Source organism: Myotis lucifugus, unplaced genomic scaffold, assembly GCF_000147115.1.
Source record: "Myotis lucifugus unplaced genomic scaffold, Myoluc2.0 scaffold_25, whole genome shotgun sequence".
NCBI lineage: Eukaryota > Metazoa > Chordata > Mammalia > Chiroptera > Vespertilionidae > Myotis > Myotis lucifugus.
The window spans coordinates 7,509,647-7,526,544 of record NW_005871073.1 but is presented as its reverse complement, the minus strand read 5'-3'; the positions used below and the strand labels follow the sequence as shown (position 1 = coordinate 7,526,544).

At 38.1% G+C, this 16,898-nt stretch overlaps 1 protein-coding gene across 16 annotated transcripts in view; it reads right to left on the bottom strand.

Annotated features, from left to right (window-relative positions):
* ADGRL2 (adhesion G protein-coupled receptor L2) overlaps positions 1–16,898 on the bottom strand; it is a 276,823-nt gene that overhangs the window by 77,108 nt on the left and 182,817 nt on the right. For all 16 annotated transcript variants that reach the window (XM_023751775.1, XM_023751777.1, XM_023751782.1 and 13 more), the window contains one exon: positions 11,382–11,595. In XM_023751775.1, coding sequence (XP_023607543.1) covers positions 11,382–11,595 — 214 coding nt within the window. The remainder of the gene's footprint in view (positions 1–11,381; positions 11,596–16,898) is intronic.

The window sequence follows — 16,898 nt, the reverse complement described above, 5'->3', positions numbered from 1 at the left end:
TGAAAAAGGAACTTTCTCCACCTTTATTTAAATTATATTTGGGTTGTTATTTACTATATAATAAAAATGTATTAAATAAACAGTATATTTCCAGACAGTGAAATTATTCCCAAAGCTTTAAATGAATTATATATATTTATTTACTAGTAATAAACATCAGAATATGAAGTTGTACTACATATGAAAAATAAATCCAAATTATTAACTGAAGTTACAATTCATAATTTGATCTTCTTTTTTTATACTGGCAGAAAATATGCATCATATTACATTTCAGTAGCACTTGACTATACTAGTAAGTGTTTGGAGGGAGAAGGGAGAAACTGCAGAAAAAGCCAAATACAAAAGAAAAATAGTGACTATGCCTTATTTTGAAACTATAAAATAAAATTCAATTTCTATTCTCTACAGCTGTAATTAAATATCTATTTATATTTGTTCAAAGTATAGTTGTCTTTAAGATGCTTGTAAGCCATATTTCTACACTGACACTAGTATTATGACATCAGAAAGCAGATACGCCCTATAAAGAAATCACATTTATATCATTTATATCCAAAACAAAACACTCAAATGGGTATTTGAATGTTTTCCTTTAGTTATTTAACATTTGACTGTCTAGTATGTTTTAGTAATATAACACTGAATTGGACTTGATTTCTGTCAATTAACATAATTAATTTAAATTTACTTTACAAAAGCAATACTTTATTATTATTTTTGTAATCATCACCCAAGGATGTTTTTTATTGATTTTTTTAGTGAGAGAGAGAGAGGGAGGGAGAGAGAGACAGAGGAAGCATTGGTGCGAGAGAGAAACATAGATTGGTTGTCTCATGTGTGCACCCCGACTGAGGATCGAACCCTTAACCTGGGTATGTGCCCTTCCCAGGAAGCAAACCTATGACGTTTCAGTGTAAGGGATGACACTTCAACCAAGCCACACTGGCCAGGGCCACAAAGCAATATTTCAGTGTGTAGTAGGGAATGGTCTGAGTAAAAAACTACAAGGTATATAACAATATATGTACTATTGAAATATTATTGTCACCTCATTTGTAACACTCATCTTTAAAATGAGAGAGCTGGAATAAATAATACTCAGACTATGAAAAAATTATTATATTATTGAAATGGGTATGTCAAATAAATGTCCACATTTGTTTTTATCTATTCACTTCTCAACTTTGGTTTAAAAAATAAAGGCAAACTACTAAAAATAAAAACTGAAGCAAAATCAACAGAGTTGAAATGAGGTATGTCATTACTTTTAAGAATTAATTTCACTGAATAATCCATAGGAAATACTGAAGATCAGCAATGTAGTGTCCCTAAAGAAAATGGTCTTGACTTCCTTGACCAATGGACAAAATCCTATCTAATAAAGAGGTAATATGCAAACTGACCATCACTCCAACACACAAGATGGCCACCCCCATGTGGACACATGATGGCCAGAAGGGAAGGGCAGTTGTGGGCAATCAGGCCAGCAGGGGAGGGCAGAGGGGGTAACCAGGCCTGCAGGGTAGGGCAGTTACGGGCAATCGGGCCAGCAGGGAAACAGTTAGGCGTCGATCAGGCTGGCAGGGGAGTGGTTGGGGGTGATCAGGCTGGCAGGCAGAAGTGGTTAGGGGCAATCAGGCAGGCAGGCAGTCAATCGGTTGGGAGCCAGCAATCCTGGATTGTGAGAGGGATCCCAGATTGGAGAGGATGCAGGCTGGGCTGAGGGACACCCCCCCCCCCACCCCCACTGCACGAATTTCGTGCACTGGGCCTCTAGTATAAAAGATAAAAACCCACATATTAACCAGAAATACCACTGAAAACCAGCCATTTACACTTTCACTCTTAGTCTTCATTATCATGTAGAGTTATTTTACTAAGGTTCATTTTAAAAGGAGAAACAAAGGCCCCTGTAGGGCAGAATCTTTGATGTGACATTGTTTCTTCTACATTTGCTAATTAAGCAGGGTTGTAAGGGATATTTAGATGATTTGTCTTCTAATTCATTTTATAATTCATTAGTCTTTCTTGCACACTAAATGTGACTGTTTAATATGGTTCATGTTTATTACTGCCAATAGTCTCCCCTTTCTATAATAAGTGCTTTGGTTTAAATGTCCATCAGTAAGTGACATGCAAAGTATGTGTCCAATTAGATATGCCAATTAGAGCTTTAATGATTATTTATTACTGTACAAATGTTCCAGAGTCTATACTAGTAACCTCCCAATCCTTGGCTAAGGAGAGTTGCTTATAATTCCAGTTAGTTGTCTTAAAACAGCTCAGCCACAAGTAAAAGAATCAGTGGAAATCCATCACCTAACAGAAAATAACCTAAGTTATTACACAGAGATGATGAGATAGTAGAATCTGAGTTACTAATTTTTCCCAAGATACATTTCATCTTAATGGAGAAATGGTTGGTAAGCCTGACACTACAGATAGATAAATGCACTTGGGATAAAGAGCATAAAGGTAAGAATGTAATTTCTCAGAAATGGCAGGCTTACCTCCTATGAGAATAAATAGGTACACGGAATAAATATACTAAGCAAGAGAGAAGTATCCCTGACCAATAAGTATTTTGAATAAAATATTATGAAACATTGAATTGGGTAAAAATGCAGATTGGGCAAGTATTTTTTCCAAGAGAAGGCCATAAATAGGAAGGAATGTGGCCAGGCTGATGTGGCTCAATGGTTGAGCATCGACCTATGAACCAGGAGGTCACAGTTGGATTCCCGGTCAGAGCACATGCCCAGGTTGTGGGCTCAATCCTCAGTGTGGGGTGTGCAGGAGGCAGCCAATCAGTGATTCTCTCTCATCATTGATGTTTCTATTTCTCTCCCCCTCTTCCTTCCTCTCTGAAATCAATAAAACCATTTAAAAAGAAAAGAATGTGAACATCTTAGAAAGGGGTTTGAAGTTTATTGTTACCTATAAAGAGACATCCGAAAACAAAAACATCTAAATTAAAAAACTCATATAGCTCGGGCTTTAATACAAAGCTTCTTTATGAAGACTGAAAGATCAATATGGAAGTTGAGAGGGCCATATGTCAAAGAGAGTATACCCACACTAAAATCTATAATCAGGATGTCTGCCAGAGAACAGTGGCAGAACTGTGACTGCATTTTAATGGATTTTCATGGTTAAATTCTGAGAAGCTCCCAATAGTCATCCTAGAAAGGTTTTAGGTGTATGTACCTCCTGTCTTTAAATATTTCACACACCCTTAATATCTGTTAGAATACTTAAGAATAACAAAAGTATATATTTTAAAACACAGATAAGAAATTATTATTTAAGAATAATTGCTTATTATTCAAGAATAAATTTTCATGCCACACTTAATGAGGTTATAGATATGGACAAGTTGATGATTCAGACCCTGTGACAAATAATTCAACCTTTTTAAAGGTTCACAAAATAATAAAAAGAATATCATGTTGCCATTCCTTCCCAAGGATTTTTTTTAAATGAGGAGAATATACCGTTGCCTCCACCTCTCACAGCTATCCACGGTCTTGCTTTCTGGGTTCGTTACCTGCTCTCAACCGCAGTCCAAAAAGATTAAATGCAAAATTCCAGACCTAAACAATTCTTCAGTTTTAAATCGTGTGACATTCTGAGTAGCATGATAAAATCTCCTGCGGTCCCACTCTGCCCCACGGGAGACATGAATCATTCTTTTGCCAGAGTATCCAGGCTCTGTATGCTACCCACCTGTTAGTCACTCGGTAGCTGTCTGGGGGCAACTGTCTTGGTATCGCAGTGCTGTCTGTGTTTAAGTCACTATTATTTTAGTTAGTAATGCCCCAAGCACAAGAGTAGTGATGCTGGTGATTCAGATACGCCAAAGAGAAGCTGTAAAGTGCTACCTTCAAGTGAAAAGGTTAAAGTTCTTGACTTAATGAGAAAAGAAACACACCACATGCTGAGATTGCTAAGATCCATGGTAACAATGAATCTTCCACTAGTGAAGTCATGAAGAAGGGGAAAATCCATGATAGTTTTGCTGTCACACCTCAAACTGCCAAAGTAAGGCCACAGTGTGTAGCAGTACTTAATTAGGATAGAAAAGGCATTAAATTTGTGGTGGCAAACATGATCACAAAACATGTTCTGACCGATAGTAACATGTTGTACCAGAAAACACTGAGCCTATATAAAGACTTCAACAAGGGATCGTTGAAATGAGTAACACCAAGCTATTTATTTAATGCAAGTAAGGATGGATACATAGATTCAGAAATAGGTATGGCATTTTATCATCCTACATCATCAAAAGAAGAGTAAGTATAGTACAATAAGGTATTTTGAGAAAGACCACATTCACATAACTTTATTACAGTATATTGTTGTAACTCTTCTATTTTATTAGTTACTGTTCATCTTACTTTGCCTAATTTATAAATTAAACTTTATCATTGGTATGTACAGGGGTGGGTAAAAGGAGGTTTAAAGTTGTTCGTATGGAAAATAATACAATATTTATTTGTATAATAAATAATAATACAAGAATAAACTCTGTGTTTTGTGTACTCACAACTCTAAACCAACTTCTGCCCACCCTTGTATGTATAGAAAAAAACATAGGCTATATAGGGCTTGGTACTAACCCTAGTTTCAGGCATCCACTGTGGGCTTTAGAATGCATCCTGTGGATGGGGAGTGGGGGGGAGGGAATGCAGTATGAAACAAGTGTACTGTCTGCAATGACAGTTGATTCCCCAAGAGCAATAAGGGTGTTGGATACCACGAGTCCCAAGTTCCTCAGCAGCTATAACAATCTGCTATTTAATAACTCTCTTAAAATAGAAACAATTGTGTATGCTTTTCCCCTCCCATAAAGGGTCCCTTGTTATGTGCCTTGCCTGGTAAGGCAGCAAGAAGGGAAGTGGAGAGACAGAGGGAAAGGTCATTCTGTTTATTCCAGACTAAGACATGCATGGTCCTTTCTTCTAACTGCACACTGGGAGTATGCACTCAACGTTCCATCTCACTCTGCATCCACTGTGATGTAAAGAACCCCAGGACAGAAAAAGTAACACACATACATATACAACAACGCAGTTTTTTCAAATTGTCATGCACACAAGAAATTGTCACCACCTGAATTGCTGCTGGGTTAAAATGTTAAAAATAAAATGGAGTTATTATACTTGGAGATAACAGGTTGGGACACTGGTCGGTTTAGAAATTCAAGGATAGAAGTTATTGAACGGGGTACATGATGGGAGTTGATTAATTTGGTTCCTAGATATTTGAACTCACTTCCATCATCCTAACCTTTGTGGAAATGATCTAAACTCTAAAGTAAGTTTTGGCACTTCCTTAGCTTAATTTAACTAAATTGTACACAAGTATTGTCTGGCTGACCACCTGATTCTTCTGGTCTGTGCAAGGCTGAATGCTGCTTTCTTGATTTCTATCCTGAAGAAACACTATCTTGAAAATTTCAATGGGTTATTTTATTGGAGCTCTCTAAATAGAATAAATAAATCCTCTAAATAAACAAGAGAAAAAATATGTATGTGTCTTATACTTTGCCGCTAGCTTACGAGACATCTCCTCCTGTGCCCATTCTGTTTCCTGGATGGTAACTCTATCTCTGCCCTAAATGCAGGCGTTCTCCAGGGCTTTAGCGTACTCAAACCACATGAACTCTGAGGGTACTATCCTCTGTTCACTTGTACTATCAACTCTATGTCTGCTTCATCTATATGTTCTCTCACCACTCTTGTGAGTGCTAACTCTTGTAAACTATAACTACTTGGCAAACTATTTATTTTTATACGCCAACCTGTTCCCAAATAAACTTAGAGGAGTCCTTAGATGGGTAGTATAACAACCAAAAATAGACTCGATTTTATTTATTTAATAAGAACCCCAATATAGTTAGTTTTGCTATGAGGTTCTAGTCAGTTGTTATCTATATTGTGAGCTAAAAAAATAATAATAATTGGCTAAAAGCTTTTAAGGAGCTAAGTTAATTCTGTAAGTCTAGGACACTATTTTCCTCCAGCAATTTTGACACACACACACACACACACACACACACGCTTATCTTTGAATCATTTACACGTGTTATACCTTTCCTACCAGAGAGAAAAACTGAGGCATGTATCCTTACCATCTTCTTGAGAGTAGTACATACTAATTTTGGAGCAGTACATACTCTTTGTATTGACAGAGGTACACTGACAGTACGAGTTAAGACTCTAAAACTGAACCTAATACCCATGCACCTTAACCTTACCTTTAATATCAAAAACAAAAACAATAAACATTTACTTTCAGATCTCTAGGCCAAAATGCTAAAAACTTAAGGACATTCTATAGAGAAAAATCTTAGGCAGCAAACTACCTAGATGAGAATGCGCAGATTCTTAGAGCGAAGAACATGAACAGATAGACAGTTGAAAGCAATGCCAAAGAGGATGATCTAGATTGGTACAATTTAACCCATCACTGTAAGACATGAACTAGATTGTACCCAAGTGCTGCAAAGAACCAATATTGCAGGCAAATTCTAATTTACTTATTCATCAAATACCTCAGAGAAGTAGTTGGGTAATTTTTGCCTTTAATAATTCAAGCTGTTGCAACAGTTCATATTTTTTTTAAGTTACCCCACTACTGTCTTCAGAGTGGTAAAAAATTATCCCTAATAGTGATTATTTTATAAAATATTAAAGTACATATCGTTTTAAAAAGGAATGTAATTTCTCACCTTCTGGATTGAGCCATTTGGTGTACTTATAAGACAAGTATACTATGAGTTACTAATAGACTCTTGGTTTCACACTTTCAATGATCAAGAAATAGAAAACGAAGAAGGAATAACAACACTTTTACGGTCACCACATTCAGAATTACAAGTGTGTTTATTTACTTGCCTCACAACTGCTAAAGTGATAGAAAATTCTGTGCCAATCTCCATCATTACAGGGAGAAAACGGGGACTTTCAAACTTAATAGAAAAATTCTAGTGCGTAGAGCTTCCCAGAGAGAAATTTTCTACATTAAAGAGAAAAAAAAAGGCTTTTTTACTCTATTGAATATCACATTTTTGATGACTATGAATAGGAAAAATTGCCAAATTATTAGGAGTTTGGTGAAAATAACTTTTACTTTATTTGTACTGAAAGTATTTTTAAATTTAAAAAAGCAGGGACAAGCAGTATATACACTCAAAAATTATTCAGTAATAATTCAGCTGCACAAATATTGTCTTCCTATTTTTCTTATAGCTATTTGTAACCAAATAACAGTCAAATGTGACAGACTGCCTTAAAGATTTATTTACATACACAGAATGGAGAAATTATAAGCTACCACTATGACACTCATTTTTAAGTTATTTAACTCTGTCTTCCTCATAAATAAAGTGTTCATGTTTAAACTGTCACTGTGGTGATTAAATAATTATAAGCCACCAGTATAATACAATTTAGAAATGGGGTTTCTATAGTCAGTTTTGGAATTGACCTCTTATTTACATTAATACACGTAATTTGATTAGAGATTTTGATAATAAAGGTACAGAAAACAACTGTATGATTTTACAGAATTTAAGTACCTCAAAACTCCATTTCCTTTCAAAGGAATTTATTTAAAAAAATGCAGTCCTGTTTTTATAACATAATCCTATATAATAAAACCATAATATGCAAATCGACCGAACAGTGGAACGACCGGTCGTTATGACGTGCACTGACCACCAGGGGGCAGACGCTCAACACAGGAGCTGCCCCCAGTTTGGGCTGGCGAGCGGGTGGCGCGAGGCCGCCAGCCAAGGCGGGTGCCAGCGGGGCCCCCCAATTGCCCCACCGGTCGCTCCACAGATTGCCCCTGATCGCTGGCCAGGCCTAGGGACCCTATCGCATATATTGGGAACAGTCTCTTAGATTTAAAAATTAAAACCTGGCAAGACTACTCTACCACTGAAAAAACAGGATGATGCAGCGATGACATGCATGGACTCTGTCTTGCACATTTTGTGGTCAGCCCTGATTCTGACAATTATAACTGTGTGACAAAGCCAATTACTTAACTTCTCTCTGCTTCAGTTTTTCCATCCATAGATGGGGAAAATGGTACTAGTACCTCAGAAGGATCATGTTATATACTACATTTTATAATCAGGGCAAAAAAATGTAACTGCCCATACAACAGCAATATGCTTTTCACCTGTATGAAAAGTATGGTCACTGGTGCATGCAGTGTCCCAGATTTCAAGAGGGATGTCTGACTGCTGGTTTAGGCCCGACATACCCTGAGGGTCCTGTATTGTGGAGAGGGAGCAAGGCCAGGCTGAGGGAATTTCGTGCACCAGGCCTCTATTAAAACAATAAAAATAACTAACTTCATGTCTGTCTTGTATATTTCCTATAATGTTACTTATAAGTATGACAAGACATGTATGTTAGACATGAGCAGAGCAAGGATGGGCCAGGTATAGAAACTTACCAGGGTGGAAAGTCTCAGATGCCTAGTAAGGGGCAAAACTGGCAAAACAAGAACCTAGCCCCCAGGGTAACCTATCCTCCTGTAGCATACCACTGGTCATGCAGTTTAGACCCCTCCCCCCGCCCCGACCTTTTCCTCCCTACAAATGACATCTAGGTCTCAGTTGTATTTCTGCTCCAGGCCAAGAAAAGCAACAAAACCAGACAAGTGATGTTGTGGCTGCCTCAGGACCAGCTACACTGACTAATGATCCCCTGCCCTGGCACCAATCAGCAGAGACCATGACTCTGAAACTGCACACCTGGAAAGCTGATGAATATTCTATTAAGACCCTCCCCTGAGACTTCCCCTAAGATCCCCACCTGCAAGAAAGAGATAAATATGCTCAGGACAAAGGACCCAGTGCACTCTCTCCCTCCAAGGAGCATGCCCCTGCCAATCTCCCACATGCACGTACCCACTAAGAGACTCCATGAGACTTGCAACCAGGGGAGCAACGGGCTGGTCCCCTGAACCTGTCTCCAAGGCCCCCCTGTCTCTGACGTCTCAGTGAGCCAAAGCAGCCCAGCCTGAGCTTTCCTGTTGCCTCCTCTATGCCCTTCGTTGTGTCACTGTCCTGAGTACATTTTTGCTGCCATCATGAACCCAATACCCTTTGGCTCAGTGCCTTCCCTTTAGAAACTCCCATCTCCCATCCCCTTTTCCTTAAATAAACTCAATTTTCTTTATCATTGTCTGAGATGGCTATTTAACCTGTCTGCTCACCACTGACCTTTCAACATATTTGCTAGCTATTCAACTGTGTATTTAAAATGTATTATCTCACATACAAAGATAAGTTACCTACAATGCACAATTCCTCAAAGCCAATTCTTCTAGATTCTTTCTATAACTCCCACTGCTTTAGTAAAAACAGGTAATTATACTGAATAATTCTTCACTTTTCATTTCTCTCTGACCTGCTTCTAATACTCAGATCATAACACTTCCATAGAACTGTTAGATCAACATGTAAAGAATGAATAAATGGTTAATTATTAAACTAGACAGAATATTGTGATCAGAGGGGAAAAAAGGAGAAGAGGGTAAAGGCTTTGAAAAGAAAGATGAAGGGTTTTCTTAATAAACAAAATAAAAAGCAACAATGTACAATAAAGTCTGTGGTAGTTAAGTTTTTCTTCAGAGAGTCTCTATGTTCTAAATATCTGTGATTGATGGATATTAACTGCACTAATTCAACCATAACTAACCTCAATTTTAACACATATGAGAAAATCTAATTAAAATGCCAATAGTACCAAAATTTAGGAAAAAATAGATGCCAAGAGGTAGGTGCTCTGGGCTAAGGGAGAAGAAAGGAGACACCCAAGGTCAGCAATTTTTTTTATTCTCTCCCTATGTAGGAAGTCAAATGTCCATTTAAGAAATATAATTTATATAAAGTTTTAACCACTTTCCAACAAATCATTTTTAAAACAAAAAATTAATCAATGGTATCACCCAAATAAATGTGTGTAGGTGTGTCTATCTGTGGGTGTTGTGTATATCCAGACTATGGAATATTATTTAATGCTATAATAACGAGCTATTAGGCCATGAAAAGACATGGAGGAAACTTAAATGCATATTACTAAGAACTCAATCTGAAAAGGCTATATACTGTATGATTCCAACTGTGTGATATACTAGAAAAGGCAAAACTATGAGACAATACAAAGGTCAATGGTTGTCATGGGGTTAGCAGGGAGGAAGGAATAAACAGGTGAAGCACAGAGGATTTTTAGGGCAGTGAAACTATTCTATAAGATATAGTAGCACCCCCGCTATCCCCCCCCCCCCCACACACACAAACTCACTTTCTACAGTTTCAGTTACCTGCAGTCAACTATGGTCCAAAAATATTAAATGGAAAATTCCAGAAATAAACAATTGATAAGTTTTAAACTGTGCTCCATTCTGAGTGCCTTTGGGGACACGAATCATTCTTTTGTCCAGCATATGCACGCTGCATATACTACCCAACTTAGTAGCATCTCGGTTATCAGATCTACTATTTTGGTATCTCAGGGCTTATGTTCAAGTAACCCTTTAAAATAAAGGCCCCAAAGTGCAAGAATGGTGATGCTGGCAATTAAGATATTCCAAAGAGAGGCCATAAGTGCTTTCTTTCAGTGAAAAGATATACTTAGAAAGGAAAAACATAGTATATGTAAGGTTCAGTACTATCAGTACCATCTAGGTTTCAGGCATCCATTGGGAGTCATGGAAGGTATCCCCTGGTTAGATAAGGGGGACTACTGCTGTATTACAATGGTGGACACGTCATAAATTCATCAAAACCAATAGAAAGCACAAAACCAAGAGTGAACCTTAATGTAAACTATGGATTTGGGATAATAATGATGTGTCAATGTGGTTCATTTATTTTAACAAATGTATTACCGTGGTGTGAAATGTTGATAGAGAGGTTGTGCACATTTGGGAATGGGGGTATATTAACTCTATATTTTCTGCTATAAAAAATAAAGTGTATTAATTTTTAAAATTAAGGTCCAAATATTGCCAGACCCAGATATTTAAATATTCTTGATATAAGAAAATATTTCAGAATCTGAAGCCCTAAAAAACAAGATTACATTTGAAATTACATATTCATAACCTTTATATTTTTTAAAAATCAAAGTACTGTATGTGTTACATATTCCTTGTGATATGCAAATCTATATCAAAACAATAAAGATTTAAATATTAAAAACTTACATAGTAGCAATCAACATCAGTAGGTAAAATCCTAATTCAATTTAATAGACTGAAATATAGACTGTTCCCATTTACTCTGGAATAATAATTTTACCAATTTAGATGTAGTAGCTACAATAGGATAGTAACACATGAATGTTTACCTCTGAGTCATAATTTTGAAGGCATCTGGGAGGTAGCAGTCTGTATTCTCCATCTGAAATGGGTCAGCATCACAAATCTTGTCGTCCGTCCGACCATAGTTAGCGCTCTCAATCATGATGACATCACTGCCCGGACATCGCAGATCTATAGAATAACCTTCACAGGACAATTCTCGCCGAACTAACCCAAATGGCAAAGCTGCTCGGCTGAAACCTGGAAAAAAATAAATTTAGGTTAAATTAACTTATTTATTTATTTAAAATATATTTTATTGATTTTTTTACAGAGAAGAAGAGAGAGGGATAGAGAGTTAGAAACATCGATCAGCTGCCTCCTGCACACCTCTTACTGGGGATGTGCCCGCAACCAAGGTACATGCCCTTGACTGGAATCGAACCTGGGACCCTTCAGTCTGCAGGCCGATGCTCTATCCACTGAGCCAAACTTGTTAGGGCTAAATTAACTTATTTATGAAGTATGCTATTTAAAGGCATTTTAAAATAATAGCAAGACATGTCACAAACAGTTTTTTAAGTTATCCATTCATATCCTAATTTAAACGCTTGGCTCTTTAGGATGAGTCAAGAATTTCTTCATACATATGTACCTTTAGCTGAATTATTCACTTTTATAAGATAATTTAAAAAATACTCTAAACACAATATTCACTGTATAATCTAGTCATAATCAGAAAATGAGTGGTTCTTTTTGAGCTAATTTAAAGAAAAACAACAAATTTAATCAATGGATTTATAAATATTGACAAGTTTTACAAATATAGAATGTAACAACTATTTAAGAAATAGGTTTCATTTATGCAACTGAATAAAAACTGGGCTATACACTGGCCTTATATTTTCATTTAATGTAGATATATAAGTTCCTGTTAGTAGCATTATCTTAAAAATACTTTTGTCTTAGCAGTTTCCCTCCAAAATAACTAAGACACTCTGGCAGCAACATACTATGGCACAATAAATTACTTCAATTAATACACACTTTATTTAAACTGACAACAATCAGTAGATGGGCCTTCAAAGGAGCCAGAAAGTTGAAACGCCCAGAAAAGGCAAAAGTTCTTTAAGATTCAGTTCTGTCAATCTACAGAATAGAGATTTAAAAACATCTGTAATGTCACTTTTCCTACCTGTGTGACTCTAAAATGAGTATATGAAGTGCTTACTGAGAAATTCTATATGAATTTATGTATATTGCATGAGGCAGAGTATAGCTAACCACTGTTCATGAATGCTCTAAAGAAGATTCCCAAATGAAATAAAAGATTAGAATTTGAGGTTTAACCATTTTTTAAACAGGGATCCCAAAGTAGTAACAGGACATAGGAGAACGGGTAAAGGCGGAAAAAGCCAAGAACGGCCAAGAAGAACTGCGTGGGGGAGAATCAGGTCTTCACTATGCTGGTTTGCTACCTATACGTCAGATACCACAGCTAAAACTTCTACATTGCCTCCATTTTTTATTTCAGTTGTCCAACCTATTGCCATCTATAGTGTTCCTGTTACAAAATACTAGCAAATAATTTTGTTATTTTTTTCTTATCTCTATCATTTAATTACTCTGCACCCCATGAATTACTCATTATATCCCTTTTTATTGAGAAACTAGAGGCCCAGTGCACAAAAACTTGTGCACTGGGGGGTGTGTGTCCCTCAACCCGATCTGTGCCCTCTCACAGTCTGGGACCCCTCAGGGGATGTCCACTTGCCAGCGGGGAGCAGGCCTAAGCTGCAGTCAGACATCCTTAGCACAGCTGAGGAGGCGGGAGACCACCACCGCTGTGCTGGCAGCCATCAGCCTGGCTTGTGGCTGAGCAGAGCTCCCCCTTTGGGAGCGCACTGACCACCAGGAGGCAGCTCCTGCATTGAGCGTCTGCCCCCTGGTGGTCAGTGTGTGTCATAGTGACCAGTCATTCCCAGTCTTTCTGCTGTTAGGGTCAATTTGCATATTACCCTTTTATTATATAGGATTGAGGCCTGGTGCATGGATGGGGGCCGGCTCGTTTGCCCTGAAGGGTGTCCTGGATCAGGGTGGGGGTCCCGCTGGGGTGACTGGCCAGCCTGGGTGAGGTGCTGATGGCCATTTTCAGGCTGACCACACCCCCAGCCTCTCCTTTTTTCTTTTTCTTTTTCCAGGAAGGATAAAGCAGGTATCTGAGATTTATTTATCTTCTATAATTGAAACTTTGTAGCCTTGAGCGGAGCCCAGTGCCGGCCAGGGCAGGCGGGAAGCTTGGCTTCTTCCATCCCTGGGGGCAACCCAAGCCTCCTGCTCGCTCCAGCTCCGTGGCCGCCGCCATCTTTGTGACGGAGTGATGGTTAATTTGCATATTACTCTTTTATCAGATAGGATGCCAACCTTCAGAAGTAAACTGTTCCAAGATATAAAATGCCAAAGTGAAGAGCTGGGTTTTGTCCAGGTTGATCCTACACCCACACCTTGTTCTCTTTAACTTTTACTGCAGAATGCCTCTCACTGATTCAGGGAAACAGAACGTCACCTGGATAAATGTGCATCCTCTTTCTAAGATGCAAATAATCCTTCAAAAGGGTTACTGGGTTACGCATTAGTACGATTTAGAAAACTGCAGTTCTCAAACTTGGCTGACCTCTCAGTTCTACTGAGAAAAACTAAAGGTATAATTGAAATGAAGAGAAAAGGACACAATCTGGAGCACAGAAATCTTTAGGGGATTGTGGCAAACCCCGACTTTGGTAGGTTTTCACTAGGAAGGTTTATGGTCTTATGAGATTACTAAAAATATGTGGAGAGGTGCACTATCAATGAAGAAGAAAAACAGAAACGGAGCTGGGAAAACGTCAAAACAAACTCTTTCCACGAGTTTATTTATAAACTTCCCCAAATTCACAAGTCAACTTTATGTACACTATTGCTTTCTTCCATTTTCAGATACTGGACTATACTGCCTTTACCAATAATCCAGCTTTAACTAGTATTTAGTTTTAATTGAAATAGTTTAATATATTTTTATTGATTTTAGAGAGGAAGGGAGAGGGAGAAAGATATAGAAACATCAATGATGAAAAACATTTATCGGCTGCCTCCTTACATGCCCCCCCCCCCCCCAGGGTCAAGCTCGCTACCCGGGCCTGTGTCCTAACCAGGAATCAAATTGTGACCTCTGGGTTCACAGGTCGATGCTCAACCACTGAGCCACGCCGGCCAGGCTAATTGAAATATTTTTAGGGCCTCAGAGAGGTCACTTATTTCTGTAGCAAAATCTGTGTGGAAATTCAAACAAGTGACCTCATATAAAATTTTGGAGCACAGTATAATTGAAATAAAAATATTGCAATCATTATTAATTTTAAAAAGTCAGTATTTTAACTAAGAAAATCTTTAGGGAAAGGCAGAACAAACCTTATTCCTAGACATTTATTTATCCTCCCCTCCCCCACACACTTTTTTTTTGTATAGACTAGTGACTTAACTATACTGAGTCACACAGAAGAAATGATCGCAAGTAGGGCCACTATTTCTTAATCCCACTTTCTTCCTTTGTACATAGAGTAATTCTTAACTGTTTAAATTGGGTATTTTTAAGAAAAAAAATTTAAAATAACTTGCCAAGGCTATATGGTTGATTCGCAAACACCACTTTGCATCAGAGTCATCTGATTGAGTGTTTTTAAGAAGACAGATGTTCAAGCCCTAATCTAGACCTATTTAATCGGAATCTCTGGATTCAGATGAAGCTAAGGTATCTGTATTTGGGGAGGAAAAATGTGAATTTATTTGCAGCACACTGATATAAAATAACTAAGACGTGCCAAGAATTTCTCCAAGGGCTTTATAAAATAGTTTTTATATCTCCATTGAGATTACATATTTTTAAGTCATTGTCGTATTTCCCCTCAATTCTCTAATATAGTTTTATTTTAATCTTTGAACATATTCTTAACAGCCACCCTGAAATGTTTAGCTGCTAAATCTAACCTCTGGGCCCACATCAGAGGACGTTGTCATTGAACGTTTTTTCTCCTGAGTATGGATGGGTCAACTTCCCTGTTTCTCTGCATGTCGTCTAATGTTTTGCTGTTGAAAACTAGGCATTTGAAATAAAATACTGTTAGCAGCACTTGGTTCAGATCTCCTTTCCCTGAGAATCACTGCTGCTGTGACATTTTCTTTTTAGTATCCTGACTGGATTTAAATCTGCAGGCTGGTCTCCCCCATAGAGAAATCTCTCCTTATTGTTGTGACTGCTGTTGTTGTTATTTTAGTTCTTATTTTTATTTTCTCGTCTGGCTTCCAAGGGATCACCCCTGCCTCTGCCACGCTTAGTGACCAGCCAATGATGGAGCAGAGACTTTTCACAAAAACCATGAACCTACATAACAAGGTGTCTAACCTCTGCTGACTGACCTGAGTGTGAGTTAGGAAGAGTGTTCAGAAAACAGTACATTTTCTAGTCAGTCTGGGTAATTTTTCTCCTCGACACATGTGTGTAGTTTCCCGTTCATCAAAAAAGCATAGAGAGAACTTTGGATCTTTTATTCCCAAGATTTCCCAGTTTCAGACTGGCCCTCCAGTCTCCCCACCTGGGACCACAATCTCAGGCAGGGCTACGGGTTTTCCCCATCTGTTGTCCACAGTGTTGACTGCTTTTACTGACAACACTGCTGGGCATGGGTTTCCAGCTCTGCTCCACATCAAGCCAACTTCCCCTGGCAGCAGAGTCACTGCATTTCACGGTCAGCCTTACCCTAATGAAAGGACCAAAATGACATACACAGCTACGAAGTTGGGGGACAGGAGCAGCCCCAAGCTGGAAGGCTTTAAACTGCCATTGTTCACACCAAAAGTTCTATCAACTTTTTAACCATTAAATGCTTCCCAATTATATGGCTTTGATTAATTTCCAGGGCCCTAAAATGGTGGTTGTTGACAATTTTGTCCAGTGTTATAGACTTGTTTGGGAGGGAGAGGATTTGCTACTCTCATCAACTCATAATCACCAGAAGTCCTCCTAAGGACTTTACAAGCAATCACTGACAATAAATCCTCAAGACAGCTGTATGAGATAGGTATCGTTGTTATCACCATTTTAAACAGGAAGAAACTGAGGCACAGAAAAGTTGCATTGCCCATGATCATACACTCAGTAAGAATGAAATCAATCAAGGTTTGAAAGCTGGTCATTCAGTTCCCGGGTTCATGTTCTGAAACGCTATGGTATTGCCTCTCCAAATGACAATGACAGTTAGCAGCAGGTTTGGGGACTCCTATGTAGGAGGCATAGTCAGGGTGTACTGTGTGCTGCTAGTTGTAGAGGAAGAAGGACAGAAAGGAAGCAGTGTGTCTGATGGTCAAGTATTCAATACAATTCCTCCATCAACAAACTAAAGCCTTTTAATCACACTATTACTATGACATTTATTCAAAGCTGTATTTTCAACCAATGTCTATTTCAGCAAAGAAAAAAATAAGCATCCCAACAAGCAAAGTGTAATCCAATCCATCTTGCAACTCTGACA